This window comes from Oncorhynchus mykiss, chromosome 25 (genome assembly GCF_057628025.1).
Source record: "Oncorhynchus mykiss isolate SJ-2025 chromosome 25, ASM5762802v1, whole genome shotgun sequence".
Taxonomy (NCBI): Eukaryota; Metazoa; Chordata; class Actinopteri; order Salmoniformes; family Salmonidae; genus Oncorhynchus; species Oncorhynchus mykiss.
The window spans coordinates 25,564,566-25,579,571 of record NC_143046.1 but is presented as its reverse complement, the minus strand read 5'-3'; the positions used below and the strand labels follow the sequence as shown (position 1 = coordinate 25,579,571).

The window sequence follows — 15,006 nt, the reverse complement described above, 5'->3', positions numbered from 1 at the left end:
ATCACTAGATTGTGTTGGGATCAGCATGAGATTGTGTTGGGACCAGCATGAGAACGTGTTGGGACCAGCATGAGAACGTGTTGGGACCAGCATGAGAACGTGTTGGGACCAGCATGAGAACGTGTTGGGACCAGCATGAGAACGTGTTGGGACCAGCATGAGAACGTGTTGGGACCAGCATGAGAACGTGTTGGGACCAGCATGAGAACGTGTTGGGACCAGCATGAGAACGTGTTGGGACCAGCATGAGAACGTGTTCAGATCAGCATGAGAACGTGTTCAGATCAGCATGAGAACGTGTTCAGATCAGCATGAGAACGTGTTCAGATCAGCATGAGAACGTGTTCAGATCAGCATGAGAACGTGTTTAGATCATGAGATTTACCTTTTTCATCCTATTTATTAAATATTGGTTATCGGTGGAGTTATCATCTGATAACAATATAGGCTAGAGCTAAAAGGCCAAAAATGTATGTAGCAACTACGGACTCTGACCTTAAAGAAGCCGATGATGCCCACTCCGTATTCCACACAGTACTTGTCCAGCAGCTCTCTGTTCCAGGCGTCCAGGTTAACATACTTCAGGATGTTCTCATAGATGACCAGTGTGAAGCGTCCGTGCTCCTTATCAGTTAACGTGGGCATGTCCCCTTTACCGGGAGAAATCTCCGTCCGGTACCGGAAACGTCCCGACTCCAGGATGGCCACGATATCCTGGCCCAGCTGAGAGTACTGGCTCTCTACAAACACCAGCACCACAGGGTCTGTCCTCACCCCTCCTTCACCCGCGGGCCCCCCAGACACCGCCCGCAATGGGAGCAGGCGCGACGGGCTCACCCGGAGGTCATCGTAGACGGCCGACGCCACCTCGCCACCAGCCACGCCCCCTCCTGAGTGCTCGAGCTCCTGTTTCGCACCGTACAGGAAGTACGCGGAGACGAAGACGCTGACGGTGCAGAAGAGGAAGAGGAGGAGCAGTGAGGTCTGGAGGGGGAGGTGGCGGACAAGACGGACCAGCCGACGCAGGCGGGACACACATCCCAGCATCGTCACGCACAACGCCTGACCCGGCTGAACTACTGACCGAAACGGGCTTGTTGGTAGGGTAGGGAAGGACAGGATAGTGTAGGCTAGCCTAGGGTAGGCTTAGCAGAAATAAATCAGTCCCAAGTCAGTGTTGTTTTTTTCCAGTCTTCTGGTTAGTAATCCACAGGCTATAGAAGTAACAGCAGCAGCAGCAGCTTGAGCAGCTACTGGGGATAGAAATGAGACGGTTTCACCATATTGGTTCTCCCACATGCTGTGTTGCTGATTATGTCACCATGGCAGAGATGTGGGGGGTCTCCGTCCTGGTGGGGGGAGCTGGCACTGCACGCCAGGGAGGGAGGGGAGGGGGGAAGGAGAGGGGGAATCAGAGCAGGAGAGGGCAGCTAGAGGTCTGGCTGGTCACCTGTCCATCACTGGAACCAGCCAACCACATCCCTCAGGGTTCCTGATTGGTGGTTGATCTTTACGGGGGCGGGCAATGGTGAGGTCACAAAGGTCATCCCAATAGCAACATTCTCCTGGATGGTTTGTGGTTATGACCTAGAATGAAACAAGAAAGAAATATAAAAAAATCAAACAAGAGGGCAAAGAACATTCCCTTTTCATAACTCACTCTCATGCCATATTTGTTGTTTGTTTACGTGTGTGGGAGAGGTGTAGGATACAACGCCGGTGCTCCTCTGAAAGTTCATTTTAAAAGCAGTCGTTGCATTCACCTACGCACGCTATTAGAGCTGCCAAAACCCCCAACACACACACACACACCACCCCACCCTTGGCCCTCACACACACAATCGATAGACGGAGAGAGAGAAAGAGAGAGCGAGAAAGAGAGCGAGAAAGAGAGAGAAAAGAAACTGGAGGCGAGCTGCTAAGCCAGTCTGTTCAGGCAGGGCTCTGTGGCTGCATGTAAAGTGAAGCCATGGCCCTTGGGGAAACTCACCTCCTGTCCCTCAAACACACATAGGATCAGAGGGGAGGGGAGAGAAACAAGCAGCCAAACCGTAACCCAAAAGAAATGAAGCCAGCGGACAGGGACAGACAGAAACCAATGGGAACTTATATCTCTAAATAGCACACCGTGCTATCACACTGCATCTGCGTTGGATGTGCAAGCTAATTAACCGAATCAATTGTCATAGAGAAAGACCTACTAGAAAAGTGTATTATTGACCACTGACTGCTGTACTCAAAGTATTCCGGTAGAGCTGGGACGATAAACCGGAAATGAATCGACACTGACCATACCAATCACTTATCGCATGCATTTTGCCGATATCATTCATAATGCAATCCAAAGGGTGTTAAAGGGAGAGAATTAGGTTTATTACAGGACACCACAAAGCATAACACTTCACAACACATGAGTAGATATCTAACACAGCTTGCTTGATTTCTGATTAGAGTAGCTTGATGGGGGGGGGGGGGGGGGAATCTGATGTCATTCCATGGTTCTGCATAGAATTCCTCATGGTATTCCATGAAGGAAAGCTCAACATCATTCCATATAGCATTCCCTGTGGAATACCATGAGGAATACTGTGAGAACTAGGCTATACATTATTGTAAAGTCCCTCTGGTATTCCTGCTTCAGTCACAATCTTCAAAGACGCCCAAATCTCCCTCCCGAGTCGTGCTGCTGCCGTGGAGGATATCACACCTCCAACTGAGCCGCTTCCAAATTTCCCTTCAGAGGACCAGAGTTTTTAAACGTAAAAAGAGGCTGTTAAAAAGAGGTGGGTGTGGAGAGAAACTAACGCTCGAGATCAGACAGAAAAACACACAGCCCTGCTATGCTGAAGACTCCCGTTCCTTCTGTCAGGAGCAAGGTCCGTGCCACGGCATATAAAAACAAGATTAGCCGCTGCGGCACAGCGCAGAGGCTGCTGAAAAGCAAAGCAGAGGACGAGTCGCTCTGAGAGAGTAGTAAGGTTTTCTCAGGTGGGTGGTGGTTCTGCTGCTTTAATAGAAGGTTCGACATATTACTCAACCACAGATGTGGCTTTGAGAAGCCAATTCTTACCCTTCTTAGAATATTGTTTTGCTAATTAAATCACACTAATGATATAATGTTATCTGAAGACAAAGGTCTGAGGGGATACAAAGGCTGACGTGACACTGATAACAATGGTGGTGACAGCGGTTAGCAGGTGCAGGTTAAGCAGTACAAGACCATCTATTCATCTATCTACAGTAGGCCTCGGCCATCTATCTACAGTAGGCCTCGGCCATTTATCTACAGTAGGCCTCGGCCATCTATCTACAGTAGGCCTCGGCCATCTATCTACAGTAGGCCTCGGCCATCTATCTACAGTAGGCCTCGGCCATCTATCTACAGTAGGCCTCAGCCATCTATCTACAGTAGGTCTCGGCCATCTATCTACAGTAGGTCTCGGCCATCTCCAGTGCCTTGCGAAAGTATTCGGCCCCCTTGAACTTTGCGACCTTTTGCCACATTTCAGGCTTCAAACATAAAGATATAAAACTGTATTTTTTGTGAAGAATCAACAACAAGTAGGACACAATCATGAAGTGGAACGACATTTATTGGATATTTCAAACTTTTTTAACAAATCAAAAACTGAAAAATTGGGCGTGCAAAATTATTCAGCCCCTTTACTTTCAGTGCAGCAAACTCTCTCCAGAAGTTCAGTGAGGATCTCTGAATGATCCAATATTGACCTAAATGACTAATGATGATAAATACAATCCACCTGTGTGTAATCAAGTCTCCGTATAAATGCACCTGCACTGTGATAGTCTCAGAGGTCCGTTAAAAGCGCAGAGAGCATCATGAAGAACAAGGAACACACCAGGCAGGTCCGAGATACTGTTGTGAAGAAGTTTAAAGCCGGATTTGGATACAAAAAGATTTCCCAAGCTTTAAACATCCCAAGGAGCACTGTGCAAGCGATAATATTGAAATGGAAGGAGTATCAGACCACTGCAAATGTACCAAGACCTGGCCGTCCCTCTAAACTTTCAGCTCATACAAGGAGAAGATTGATCAGAGATGCAGCCAAGAGGCCCATGATCACTCTGGATGAACTGCAGAGATCTACAGCTGAGGTGGGAGACTCTGTCCATAGGACAACAATCAGTCCGTATATTGCACAAATCTGGCCTTTATGGAAGAGTGGCAAGAAGAAAGCCATTTCTTAAAGATATCCATAAAAAGTGTTGTTTAAAGTTTGCCACAAGCCACCTGGGAGACACACCAAACATGTGGAAGAAGGTGCTCTGGTCAGATGAAACCAAAATTGAACTTTTTGGCAACAATGCAAAACGTTATGTTTGGCGTAAAAGCAACACAGCTGAACACACCATCCCCACGGTCAAACATGGTGGTGGCAGCATCATGGTTTGGGCCTGCTTTTCTTCAGCAGGGACAGGGAATATGGTTCAAATTGATAGGAAGATGGATGGAGCCAAATACAGGACCATTCTGGAAGAAAACCTGATGGAGTCTGCAAAAGACCTGAGACTGGGACGGAGATTTGTCTTCCAACAAGACAATGATCCAAAACATAAAGCAAAATCTACAATGGAATGGTTCAAAAATAAACATATCCAGGTGTTAGAATGGCAAGTCAAAGTCCAGACCTGAATCCAATCGAGAATCTGTGGAAAGAACTGAAAACTGCTGTTCACAAATGCTCTCCATCCAACCTCACTGAGCTCGAGCTGTTTTGCAAGGAGGAATGGGAAAAAAATTCAGTCTCTCGATGTGCAAAAAGGATAGAGACATACCTCAAGCGACTTACAGCTGTAATCGCAGCAAAAGGTGGCGCTACAAAGTATTAACTTAAGGCGGCTGAATAATTTTGCACGCCCAATTTTTCAGTTTTTGATTTGTTAAAAAAGTTTGAAATATCCAATAAATGTTGTTCCACTTCATGATTGTGTCCTACTTGTTGTTGATTCTTCACAAAAAATACAGTTTTATATCTTTATGTTTGAAGCCTGAAATGTGGCAAAAGGTCGCAAAGTTCAAGGGGGCCGAATACTTTCGCAAGGCACTGTATCTACAGTAGGTCTTGGCCATCTATCTACAGTAGGTATTGGCCAACTCTCAGCAGTGATGACTGCCCCCCAATGTCGACCTTCAGCCTGGGCCAAAGCACTACAATTAGATCAGAGAGAGGGATGGGGGAGGGAGAGAGAGGGATATAGAGGGGGAAGGACAGAGAGAGAGAAAGAGAGACAGACAAGCTGGAGGCCTTGGGTATGAGGGGGAGAGAGAGAGGAGAAGAAAGCATTAGACTGTAATGTAGAGGTGGGAGAGCAGGGGAGAGGTGGGAGAGCAGCGGAGAGGTGGAGAGCACCGGAGAGGTGGAGAGCAGCGGAGAGGTGGAGAGCAGCGGAGAGGTGGAAGAGCAGGGGAGAGGTGGAGAGCAGCGGAGCGGTGGAGAGCAGCGGAGAGGTGGAGAGCAGGGGAGCGGTGGAGAGCAGCGGAGAGGTGGAGAGCAGGGGAGCGGTGGAGAGCAGCGGAGAGGTGGAGAGCACCGGAGAGGTGGGAGAGCAGGGGAGAGGTGGGAGAGCAGCGGAGAGGTGGAGAGCACCGGAGAGGTGGAGAGCAGCGGAGAGGTGGAGAGCAGCGGAGAGGTGGAAGAGCAGCGGAGAGGTGGAGAGCAGGGGAGCGGTGGAGAGCAGCGGAGAGGTGGAGAGCAGGGGAGCGGTGGAGAGCAGCGGAGAGGTGGAGAGCAGCGGAGAGGTGGGAGAGCAGGGGAGAGGTGGAGAGCAGCGGAGAGGTGGAGAGCACCGGAGAGGTGGAGAGCACCGGAGAGGTGGAGAGCAGCGGAGAGGTGGAGAGCAGCGGAGAGGTGGAGAGCAGCGGAGAGGTGGGAGAGCAGCGGAGAGGTGGAGAGCAGCGGAGAGGTGGAGAGCAGCGGAGAGGTGGGAGAGCAGCGGAGAGGTGGAGAGCACCGGAGAGGTGGAGAGCACCGGAGAGGTGGAGAGCACCGGAGAGGTGGAGAGCACCGGAGAGGTGGAGAGCACCGGAGAGGTGGAGAGCACCGGAGAGGTGGAGAGCACCGGAGAGGTGGAGAGCAGCGGAGAGGTGGAGAGCAGCGGAGCGGTGGAGAGCGGTGGAGAGCAGCTGAGAGGTGGAGAGCAGGGGAGCGGTGGAGAGCAGCGGAGAGGTGGAGAGCAGGGGAGAGGTGGAGAGCAGCGGAGAGGTGGAGAGCAGCAGAGAGGTGGAGAGCAGCGGAGAGGTGGAGAGCAGGGGAGAGGTGGAGAGCAGGGGAGAGGTGGGAGAGCAGCGGAGAGGTGGAGAGCACCGGAGAGGTGGAGAGCACCGGAGAGGTGGAGAGCACCGGAGAGGTGGAGAGCACCGGAGAGGTGGAGAGCAGCGGAGAGGTGGAGAGCAGCGGAGCGGTGGAGAGCAGCGGAGCGGTGGAGAGCAGCTGAGAGGTGGAGAGCAGGGGAGCGGTGGAGAGCAGGGGAGCGGTGGAGAGCAGCGGAGAGGTGGAGAGCAGGGGAGAGGTGGAGAGCAGCAGAGAGGTGGAGAGCAGCGGAGAGGTGGAGAGCAGCTGAGAGGTGGAGAGCAGCGGAGAGGTGGAGAGCAGGGGAGCGGTGGAGAGCAGGGGAGAGGTGGAGAGCAGCTGAGAGGTGGAGAGCAGCTGAGAGGTGGAGAGCAGCTGAGAGGTGGAGAGCAGCGGAGAGGTGGAGAGCAGCGGAGAGGTGGAGAGCAGCGGAGAGGTGGAGAGCAGGGGAGCGGTGGAGAGCAGGGGAGAGGTGGAGAGCAGCTGAGAGGTGGAGAGCAGCGGAGCGGTGGAGAGCAGGGGAGCGGTGGAGAGCAGGGGAGCGGTGGAGAGCAGCGGAGAGGTGGAGAGCAGCGGAGAGGTGGAGAGCAGGGGAGAGGTGGAGAGCAGCAGAGAGGTGGAGAGCAGCGGAGAGGTGGAGAGCAGCGGAGAGGTGGAGAGCAGCGGAGAGGTGGAGAGCAGCTGAGAGGTGGAGAGCAGCGGAGAGGTGGAGAGCAGGGGAGCGGTGGAGAGCAGGGGAGAGGTGGAGAGCAGCTGAGAGGTGGAGAGCAGCGGAGCGGTGGAGAGCAGGGGAGCGGTGGAGAGCAGGGGAGCGGTGGAGAGCAGGGATGTGACAAAACATTTATGTTTAAACTGCTATTTTTTTCGAATTTAAACGTTTAAAGCAAATCAAATGATGTGGATTCCAAAGTCCGATATGGTCACATATGACCGCTAGGGGGCAGTGCAGTTCAATCTACCACAGTCCTGGCTAGTTACTAGACAGCTCACCTTACTGCTGTCCCACAACCACTCAGCAACGATGCTATTAATGCCGTTTTATGTTGTCTGTGTGCTTTTCCTACATGTTCTCAGTACATGAGACTTCATGTCCCATTTGTCATCAATGTGATGGTTCGTTGCAGTGATGTATGACAGCATGTTCATAGATGTTCAGAAATGGTTGTTAACACCACGCATGTTGTTTGAGAGCTCATGATTTGTATTTGCAGAGCAATCATTCTACAATATCTCCATCAGGGCCGTGTCGGTTTTTCAACATGGTATCTTGTAGCCTGGTTCTAGCCTGGTTCTAGCTATGCCATCAGGGCAGTGAAGCCGACATCCTTTACCACTGACAATGGTTGCATATAAACTGCAATCATTTCTGTAATTAGCACTGTGATTTTCTCACTCTGTCCCTTATTGCACTGCTGCCAAAAACGGGTTGGGTCTCCCGGTGCCTCTCTTTCAGCCTCGTCATTTAACTTCTCAAAGTATTGCATTAAAGGACTTCACTGCTATTGCTTCCCTGTCATTTTCCCAACTATTAACGACAATGACGTGCAGAGCGCTTTATATCCGTGGCAAATCATTGTAAATATGCACATCTCCTCTTACTGACCTACCTCCTCACAGCATTGTTGCATTAGGTATTTGTTCAAAACAGTTTTTGGCCTTTAAGATGATAATCTCGGGACCTGTTAGTGATAGTTTTGTGTTAACTGCACTGTGATATTAATAAAAATAAATAAAAAAAATACAAATAAAAACTCTCTCTCTCTCCCTCCATCCATATATCATCCCAGTCTGAACAGAGGATGAATCAGTCCTTCCTCTCCTTAATCATGCATAGAGAGGACAGGTAGAGAGGTAGACAGACTGAGACTAACACGTATTTGATAGCTAACCTTTTCAAGCTCTTTGACAGCTAGAGCTCAAAGTGAAAATGAGGGTTGTAATTGGCTGTGTGGATGGAGGGAGGTACCATGAGGGAACATACACAGACGGGGGGGGGGGGGGGGGGGTGCAGGGAGAGTGAGACAAGAGAGACAGAGACAAGAGAGAGTGAGACAAAAGCAAGAGAGAGGGAGACAAAGCAAGAGAGAGTGAGACAAGAGAAAGTAAGATGAGAGACAGAGACAAGAGAGACCGAGACAAGAGTGAGTGAGACAAGAGAGACAGAGACAAGAATGAATGAGACAAAGCAAGAGAGAGTGAGACAAGAGAGAGAGTGAGACAAGATTGAGTGAGACAAGAGAGAGAGTGAGACAAGAGACCGAGACAAGAGTGAATGAGACAAGAGTGAATGAGACAAAGCAAGAGAGTGAGACAAGAGAGAGAGAGTGAGACAAGAGAGAGTCAGACAAGGGACCGAGACAAGAGTGAGTGAGAACAAGAGAGACAGAGACAAGAGTGAATGAGACAAAGCAAGAGAGAGTGAGACAAGAGAGAGTGAGACAAGATTGAGTGAGACCAGATTGAGTGAGACAAGATTGAGTGAGACAAGAGAGAGTCAGACAAGATTGAGTGAGAGAAGAGAGAGTCAGACAAGATTGAGTGAGAGAAGAGAGTCAGACAAGATTGATTGAAACAAGAGAGAGTCAGACAAGATTGAGTGAAACAAGAGAGCCAGAGCAAGAGAAACGTGATGCAGTCAATGTCTTTTTTTTTTTTACCCCTTTTTCTCCCCAATTTCGTGGTGTCCAATTGTTGTAGTAGCTACTATCTTGTCTCATCGCTGCAACTCCCGTACGGGCTCGGGAGAGACGAAGGAGACGAAGGTTGAAAGTCATGCGTCCTTCGATACACTCTCTCTTGCTTCTTAACACAGTGCGCATCCAACCCGGAAGCCAGCCGCACCAATGTGTCGGAGGAAACACCGTGCACCTGGCAACCTTGGCTAGCGCGCACTGCGCCCGGCCCGCCACAGGAGTCGCTGGTGCGCGATGAGAAAAGGACATCCCTACCGACCAAGCCCTCCCTAAACCGGACGACGCTGGGCCAATTGTGCGTCGCCCCATGGACCTCCCGGTCGCGGTCGGTTACGACAGAGCCTGGGCGCGAACCCAGAGTCTCTGATGGCACAGCTGGCGCTGCAGTACAGCGCTCTTAACCAAGGCGCCACCCGGGAGGCCCGATGCAGTCAATGTCAAATTGACGAAGTGTTCAAAACCAAAAATAACATATTTTCCCCAACATTAGCTTGGGATTAACGGAGAATACAGTGGGTAAAAAAACACAGCACATGACAGACAAGGCTGAGTACTGTAGTGTTTAGCCTCTAGGTGGGTGGTCAGTCAAACCCACAGCACTACCATTCTACTGGGCACCAGATGAATGAAGAGATGGGGGGGTAACAGAGTGTGGGCCTGGTCTGGGCCTCAGCTGTAACAACTCCACAGATAAACATCACTAAGGTTGGCCATATGCAGGCAGGCATCTCTCTCAATTAAATGATCAATTTAAGGGCTTTATTGGCATCTCTCTCTCTCTCTCCCTCCCCAGAGGTGCCCCTTTTTGAGGAAGGTATTGTTTTGGGAGGAAGGTGGCCCTCTCCTCTCAGCCCCTCAATGCCCCCTACCTCCCCCTCCTTACTGACAGAAATAAATGATGACCCTCAGTGTTCCTTTTACAAGTACCTTGGCAACCGCACACTCTCCATGGTAACGACACAAAGTGGCAACAGCATGGTAACTCTGTTCTGGAGGGAATGAGGCTGTGTGTTATGCCAATGGGACTAATGGGGGCTTGTTGTCGTTTCTTATAGTATAAACTACTGCATTAGGAAGAAGGGATCACTTAGAAGAGGAAATGCTCATGCAATACACACAAGTCATTTTTTTGCCAAAAACATAAACACACACACAGCAGCACCGTGCCAAACTGGACAGTGCCAGGGTCAGAGCGGTATAATCCCTACAACTGGAGAAGGATTTGAACCAGCGACTGCAGTTATGGGGTGAGCACATTACCACCTGCGCCATTCAAGTACAGACCTCTTCACAGAGTCTGTAGCATATAGGGAGGCTGCGGTTCTTCTGACCACTGATGGTAGCTTTTTTTTTTACAGCAGTCAGGTGTCCCTGTCAGAAAGTAGCGGAACTTCTTACAGCTAAACTATATCTCACAATGTGCATTCATCCTGTCCTTTCTATCCTGTAGAAGATTAGGGACTTCAAAAAGAAAGTGAAAATTCCCCTTTGCCGTGCGATGCCTAAAGCTAAAAACAACATGCACACATGGAAATGCAAACAGAAACTCATTTTCTTAGACAGGTTGTATTTCAGATCCAGCGACAGTTCCCTCCGTCTGGCCTAAGCCCCCCATTGCTATCCATCAATACAGGATCAATAGATCTGAAATTCTAATTCCATTTCATGCATCCTTGTGGCTCCAGCGATTAAAAGCTTAGGCCGTGAAAAAAGTGTGAAGAATTTACTGTGACGGTTTCTCTCTCTCCTGCTCCTCTTCTCCCTCAGCCCATGTGAATGTACAGAACAGGCGGCGTCTCATTTAGCGGCACGGCAAACCTTTAAACTGACTTCTCTCATCGATTCATTTCACGACTGTGAAGGACAGAGGAGTCGAAGCCGGAAAGGAGAGAAAATGCAGTTTTGTATCGTTCTAATTATCAGGGAAAGTGACTTTCAGACCGACCTCCTCCTCCTCCTACAAACCGCCACTGAATTATCACAGAATGTTGCAGCGCCTCAATTTCTTTCCCCAAGACTGAGGCAATTTCACCAAGGAAAATAACTAAAACGTTTTTCCTCAAATGGCCCGTCCTTCCATTTATGACTCCGGGCCCCCAATTCTGCAGACCCCAGTCCTGGCCCTGTGGTTACTGAAATGATTGCATTGTTATTCAGCAACGAGGTAATGGGACAGAGTGCTTGGGCTGATCTGGAAGTTCACTCTCAGAGTGTGCCCAGAGCACACACAATCCCTAAGAGCAATTATGACTAAGAAGACAGTGAAAAGGTATGTTCTAGGAAAGAAATGAGACCGAATGAGGCCATTTCTGTAGACTACCTGCATATTCAGGGGTGGACAAAGCCCCCATTTCTAGCCCCGATAATGTAACCACATCAGCTCAACTGATGTGATTGTATCTGATGGTATCTGGCCCAGAGATCCCCAGCTTGAAGCTAACTGCAGCAGGCACAGTATAATAGCATGATTATACATTCAGAATGTGGAGAGCCGATTGGGGCTGAGATGAATAAAGACATGGGGGGAGAAAGAAGATTAAATATGTATGGGTCTTCTCCACTCAGATGGCCTGAAAAACCAGCTTCTCCACATTATGAATGTGGGATCTCCGATACTGCCGCGCCTCACTGCAGCTACGGAGGATCTGAGGCGATCGGGAACATGTGAAATGGATTACTACGCTCTGGGAAAAGCAGACGGCATTTCATTCCCACACACTACAGGAGAAAAAGATAAATGAACAGCTTTAACTTTACCAACCACCACCCCCCGCTGGCATAAGACAAATCGCCACCCCTGCCCAGTCGGCCTCTACGGCTACATATAGACATGTACATTCACTATATCAGACATGAAGACTATGTAAAATACATTTAGACATGTACATTCACTATATCAGACATGAAGACTATGTAAAATACATATAGACATGTACATTCACTATATCAGACATGAAGACTATGTAAAATACATAGACATGTACATTCACTATATCAGACATGAAGACTATGTAAAATACATATAGACATGTACATTCACTATATCAGACATGAAGACTATGTAAAATACATATAGACATGTACATTCACTATATCAGACATGAAGACTATGTAAAATACATATAGACATGTACATTCACTATATCAGACATGAAGACTCAATGTAAAATACATATAGACATGTACATTCACTATATCAGACATGAAGACTCTAAAATACATATAGACATGTACATTCACTATATCAGACATGAAGACTATGTAAAAAACATTGGTCCACTCGCCATTAGGAAAAAGGCAACCTTGTAAGTGCTCCGAGCGAGTTCAATAACAGAACAGATCAGGTTACATTGGCTGCTACAGGACAGGGAGATAAAGAGTAGCAGTAAGGCAGGAATCAGTGAATCCACTTAAAGATCACAACATCTGATGAAGGGACCAAATGTGGTTTGAGTATCTGCTTTTTCTTCTTTATGGCCAATCTCACCCTCTGCGCCAACTCATTTCAAATTCGTTCCAGTTGGATATTGAGTTATGATTAAGCAATCAAGGGGAAAGGATCATTTATATAGTATCCTGTATATAGATTAATTCACTCTACCATGTATCCTGTATTGATATTAATCCCACGGTGTAAACTATATATAGATTCATCCTACTGTGTATCCCGTTTAGAGATTCATCCTACAGTGTTTTCTGTGTATAGAGTGGATGTCAACGACAGGTTAATGTGTGGAAATTAAGATGGCCTGGGGCAATGGATAAATATGCACCTGCGCACGCACACAAGCACGGAAAAGTGGAGGTTAACTTTAGATTTTTCTAAGAAGGGAAATAAGATCGTAGTCCCTGAGACAACCGATGCAACGCAGAAGGGGGGTTGGAGCAATGGTGGTCATTTATCATGTTTTGGCAGGGTTAGAGGGAGAGAAGGGGGTGAGGGGTGGCTTTCATATGAATTAAGTGCATGTGGAATCTGGTGGTGGTGTGTTGAGCTGGGAAGAGCGAGAGATAGAAAGAGGGAAAGATGAGCGAGAGACCCTGGGATCAATGTGAGTGGCAGGAGTGTTTGTTCAGATAGTTTATCCACTGCCACCTCAGGACACAATACTGAAGGACACTGGGGCCAGCAGCAATACAATGAGTTTCCATTTGGAGAAAGAGATAGCAGTCTCAAGGAGTGAGTGAACTCAGGATTCCCCATGTGTTTTTCTGTTGCTCATTATGAAAAACGAGATTTCAGTCTTGGGGCTGTGGTTTGATGTGGTTGTGTTATCGTACCCTGGTAGTTACTGTTGTTTGTCGCTTTTGAGACAACATAGCAACAACATAGCCAGTAGTACCACTTCTTCAAAATGGTCAGAATTAATCTAAGATAAATCAGTAAATCTGTAATAAATTGACGTTTTTGTTGAGGTTTTAATCACTACATTTTACATCTAAGATGTTTGGTGCAGTATTTCTCAAATAAAAAAATGGGAAGGAAAACTAGTAGTCCTCCGCAGACAGTATGTACGCTGCTGTCAGGACTGATTTCTGACAACATTCATCAGCAACATGTCAAACTATGATAGATAAAGCACCAGCTACATGCTGTTAATCAGTGCCCAGCAGGCACATTGAGCAGGCAAGACACGCTAGCTAAATCAGCTTAGCAAGTCGCTGGCGAGTGTGACGTGTGTGCTTCGGTGCCGTTATGTTTTTACAGCTATCCTTTTGCGAAACAGATGCTATGGATTTGCTGAGTAAGTCCAAGAAATGAATCTCTCCTATGGACTATAGATCATTTCGACCCACGGTAGCATAACACTAATGTGCACTGACACAATATAGAATATCATGTGAACTCATATGTAGTAACCCATTTATAATATATATGGTGAAACAAAATATACACATGCCAAACCTGTCAGAAACAATAGAAAATAAACATGCCAACCTGCCAGAAACAATAGAAAATAAACATGCCAACCTGCCAGAAACAATAGAAAATAAACACGCCAACCTGTCAGAAACAATAGAAAATAAACATGCCAACCTGCCAGAAACAATAGAAAATAAACATGCCAAACCTGCCAGAAACAATAGAAAATAAACACGCCAACCTGCCAGAAACAATAGAAAATAAACATGCCAACCTGCCAGAAACAATAGAAAATAAACATGCCAACCTGCCAGAAACAATAGAAAATAAACATGCCAAACCTGCCAGAAACAATAGAAAATAAACACGCCAACCTGCCAGAAACAATAGAAAATAAACATGCCAAACCTGCCAGAAACAATAGAAAATAAACACGCCAACCTGTCAGAAACAATAGAAAATAAACACGCCAAACCTGCCAGAAACAATAGAAAATAAACATGCCAAACCTGTCAGAAACAATAGAAAATAAACATGCCAAACCTGCCAGAAACAATAGAAAATAAACATGCCAAACCTGCCAGAAACAATAGAAAATAAACATGCCAAACCTGCCAGAAACAATAGAAAGTAAACACGCCAAACCTGCCAGAAACAATAGAAAATAAACACACCAAACCTGCCAGAAACAATAGAAAATAAACACGCCAAACCTGCCAGAAACAATAGAAAATAAACATGCCAAACCTGCCAGAAACAATAGAAAATAAACACGCCAAACCTGCCAGAAACAATAGAAAATAAACATGCCAAACCTGCCAGAAACAATATAAAATAAACACGCCAAACCTGCCAGAAACAATAGAAAATAAACACGCCAAACCTGCTAGAAACATTCGAAAATATACACGCCAACCTGCCAGAAACAATAGAAAATAAACATGCCAAACCTGTCAGAAACAATAGAAAATAAACACACCAAACCTGCCAGAAACAATAGAAAATAAACACGCCAAACCTGCCAGAAACAATAGAAAATAAACACACCAACCTGCCAGAAACAATAGAAAATAAACATGCCAAACCTGTCAGAAACAATAGAAAATACACATGCCAACCTGCCAGAAACAATATAAAA

At 47.4% G+C, this 15,006-nt stretch overlaps 1 protein-coding gene across 6 annotated transcripts in view; it reads right to left on the bottom strand.

The window, feature by feature from the left end:
• LOC110504826 (bifunctional heparan sulfate N-deacetylase/N-sulfotransferase 1) overlaps positions 1-15,006 on the bottom strand; it is an 84,689-nt gene that overhangs the window by 21,277 nt on the left and 48,406 nt on the right. For 3 of the 6 annotated variants that reach the window (XR_016491591.1, XR_016491592.1, XM_036969696.2), the window contains exon 3: positions 496-1,587. The exons of 1 other annotated variant lie outside the window; for it this stretch is intronic. Coding sequence is in view for 2 of the 5 variants with exons in the window: in XM_036969696.2 (XP_036825591.2) it covers positions 496-1,047 (552 nt within the window). In the remaining 3 variants the exon portion in view is untranslated. The remainder of the gene's footprint in view (positions 1-495; positions 1,588-15,006) is intronic. 2 more of the 6 variants (XR_016491593.1, XM_036969698.2) reach the window with 1 other exon arrangement.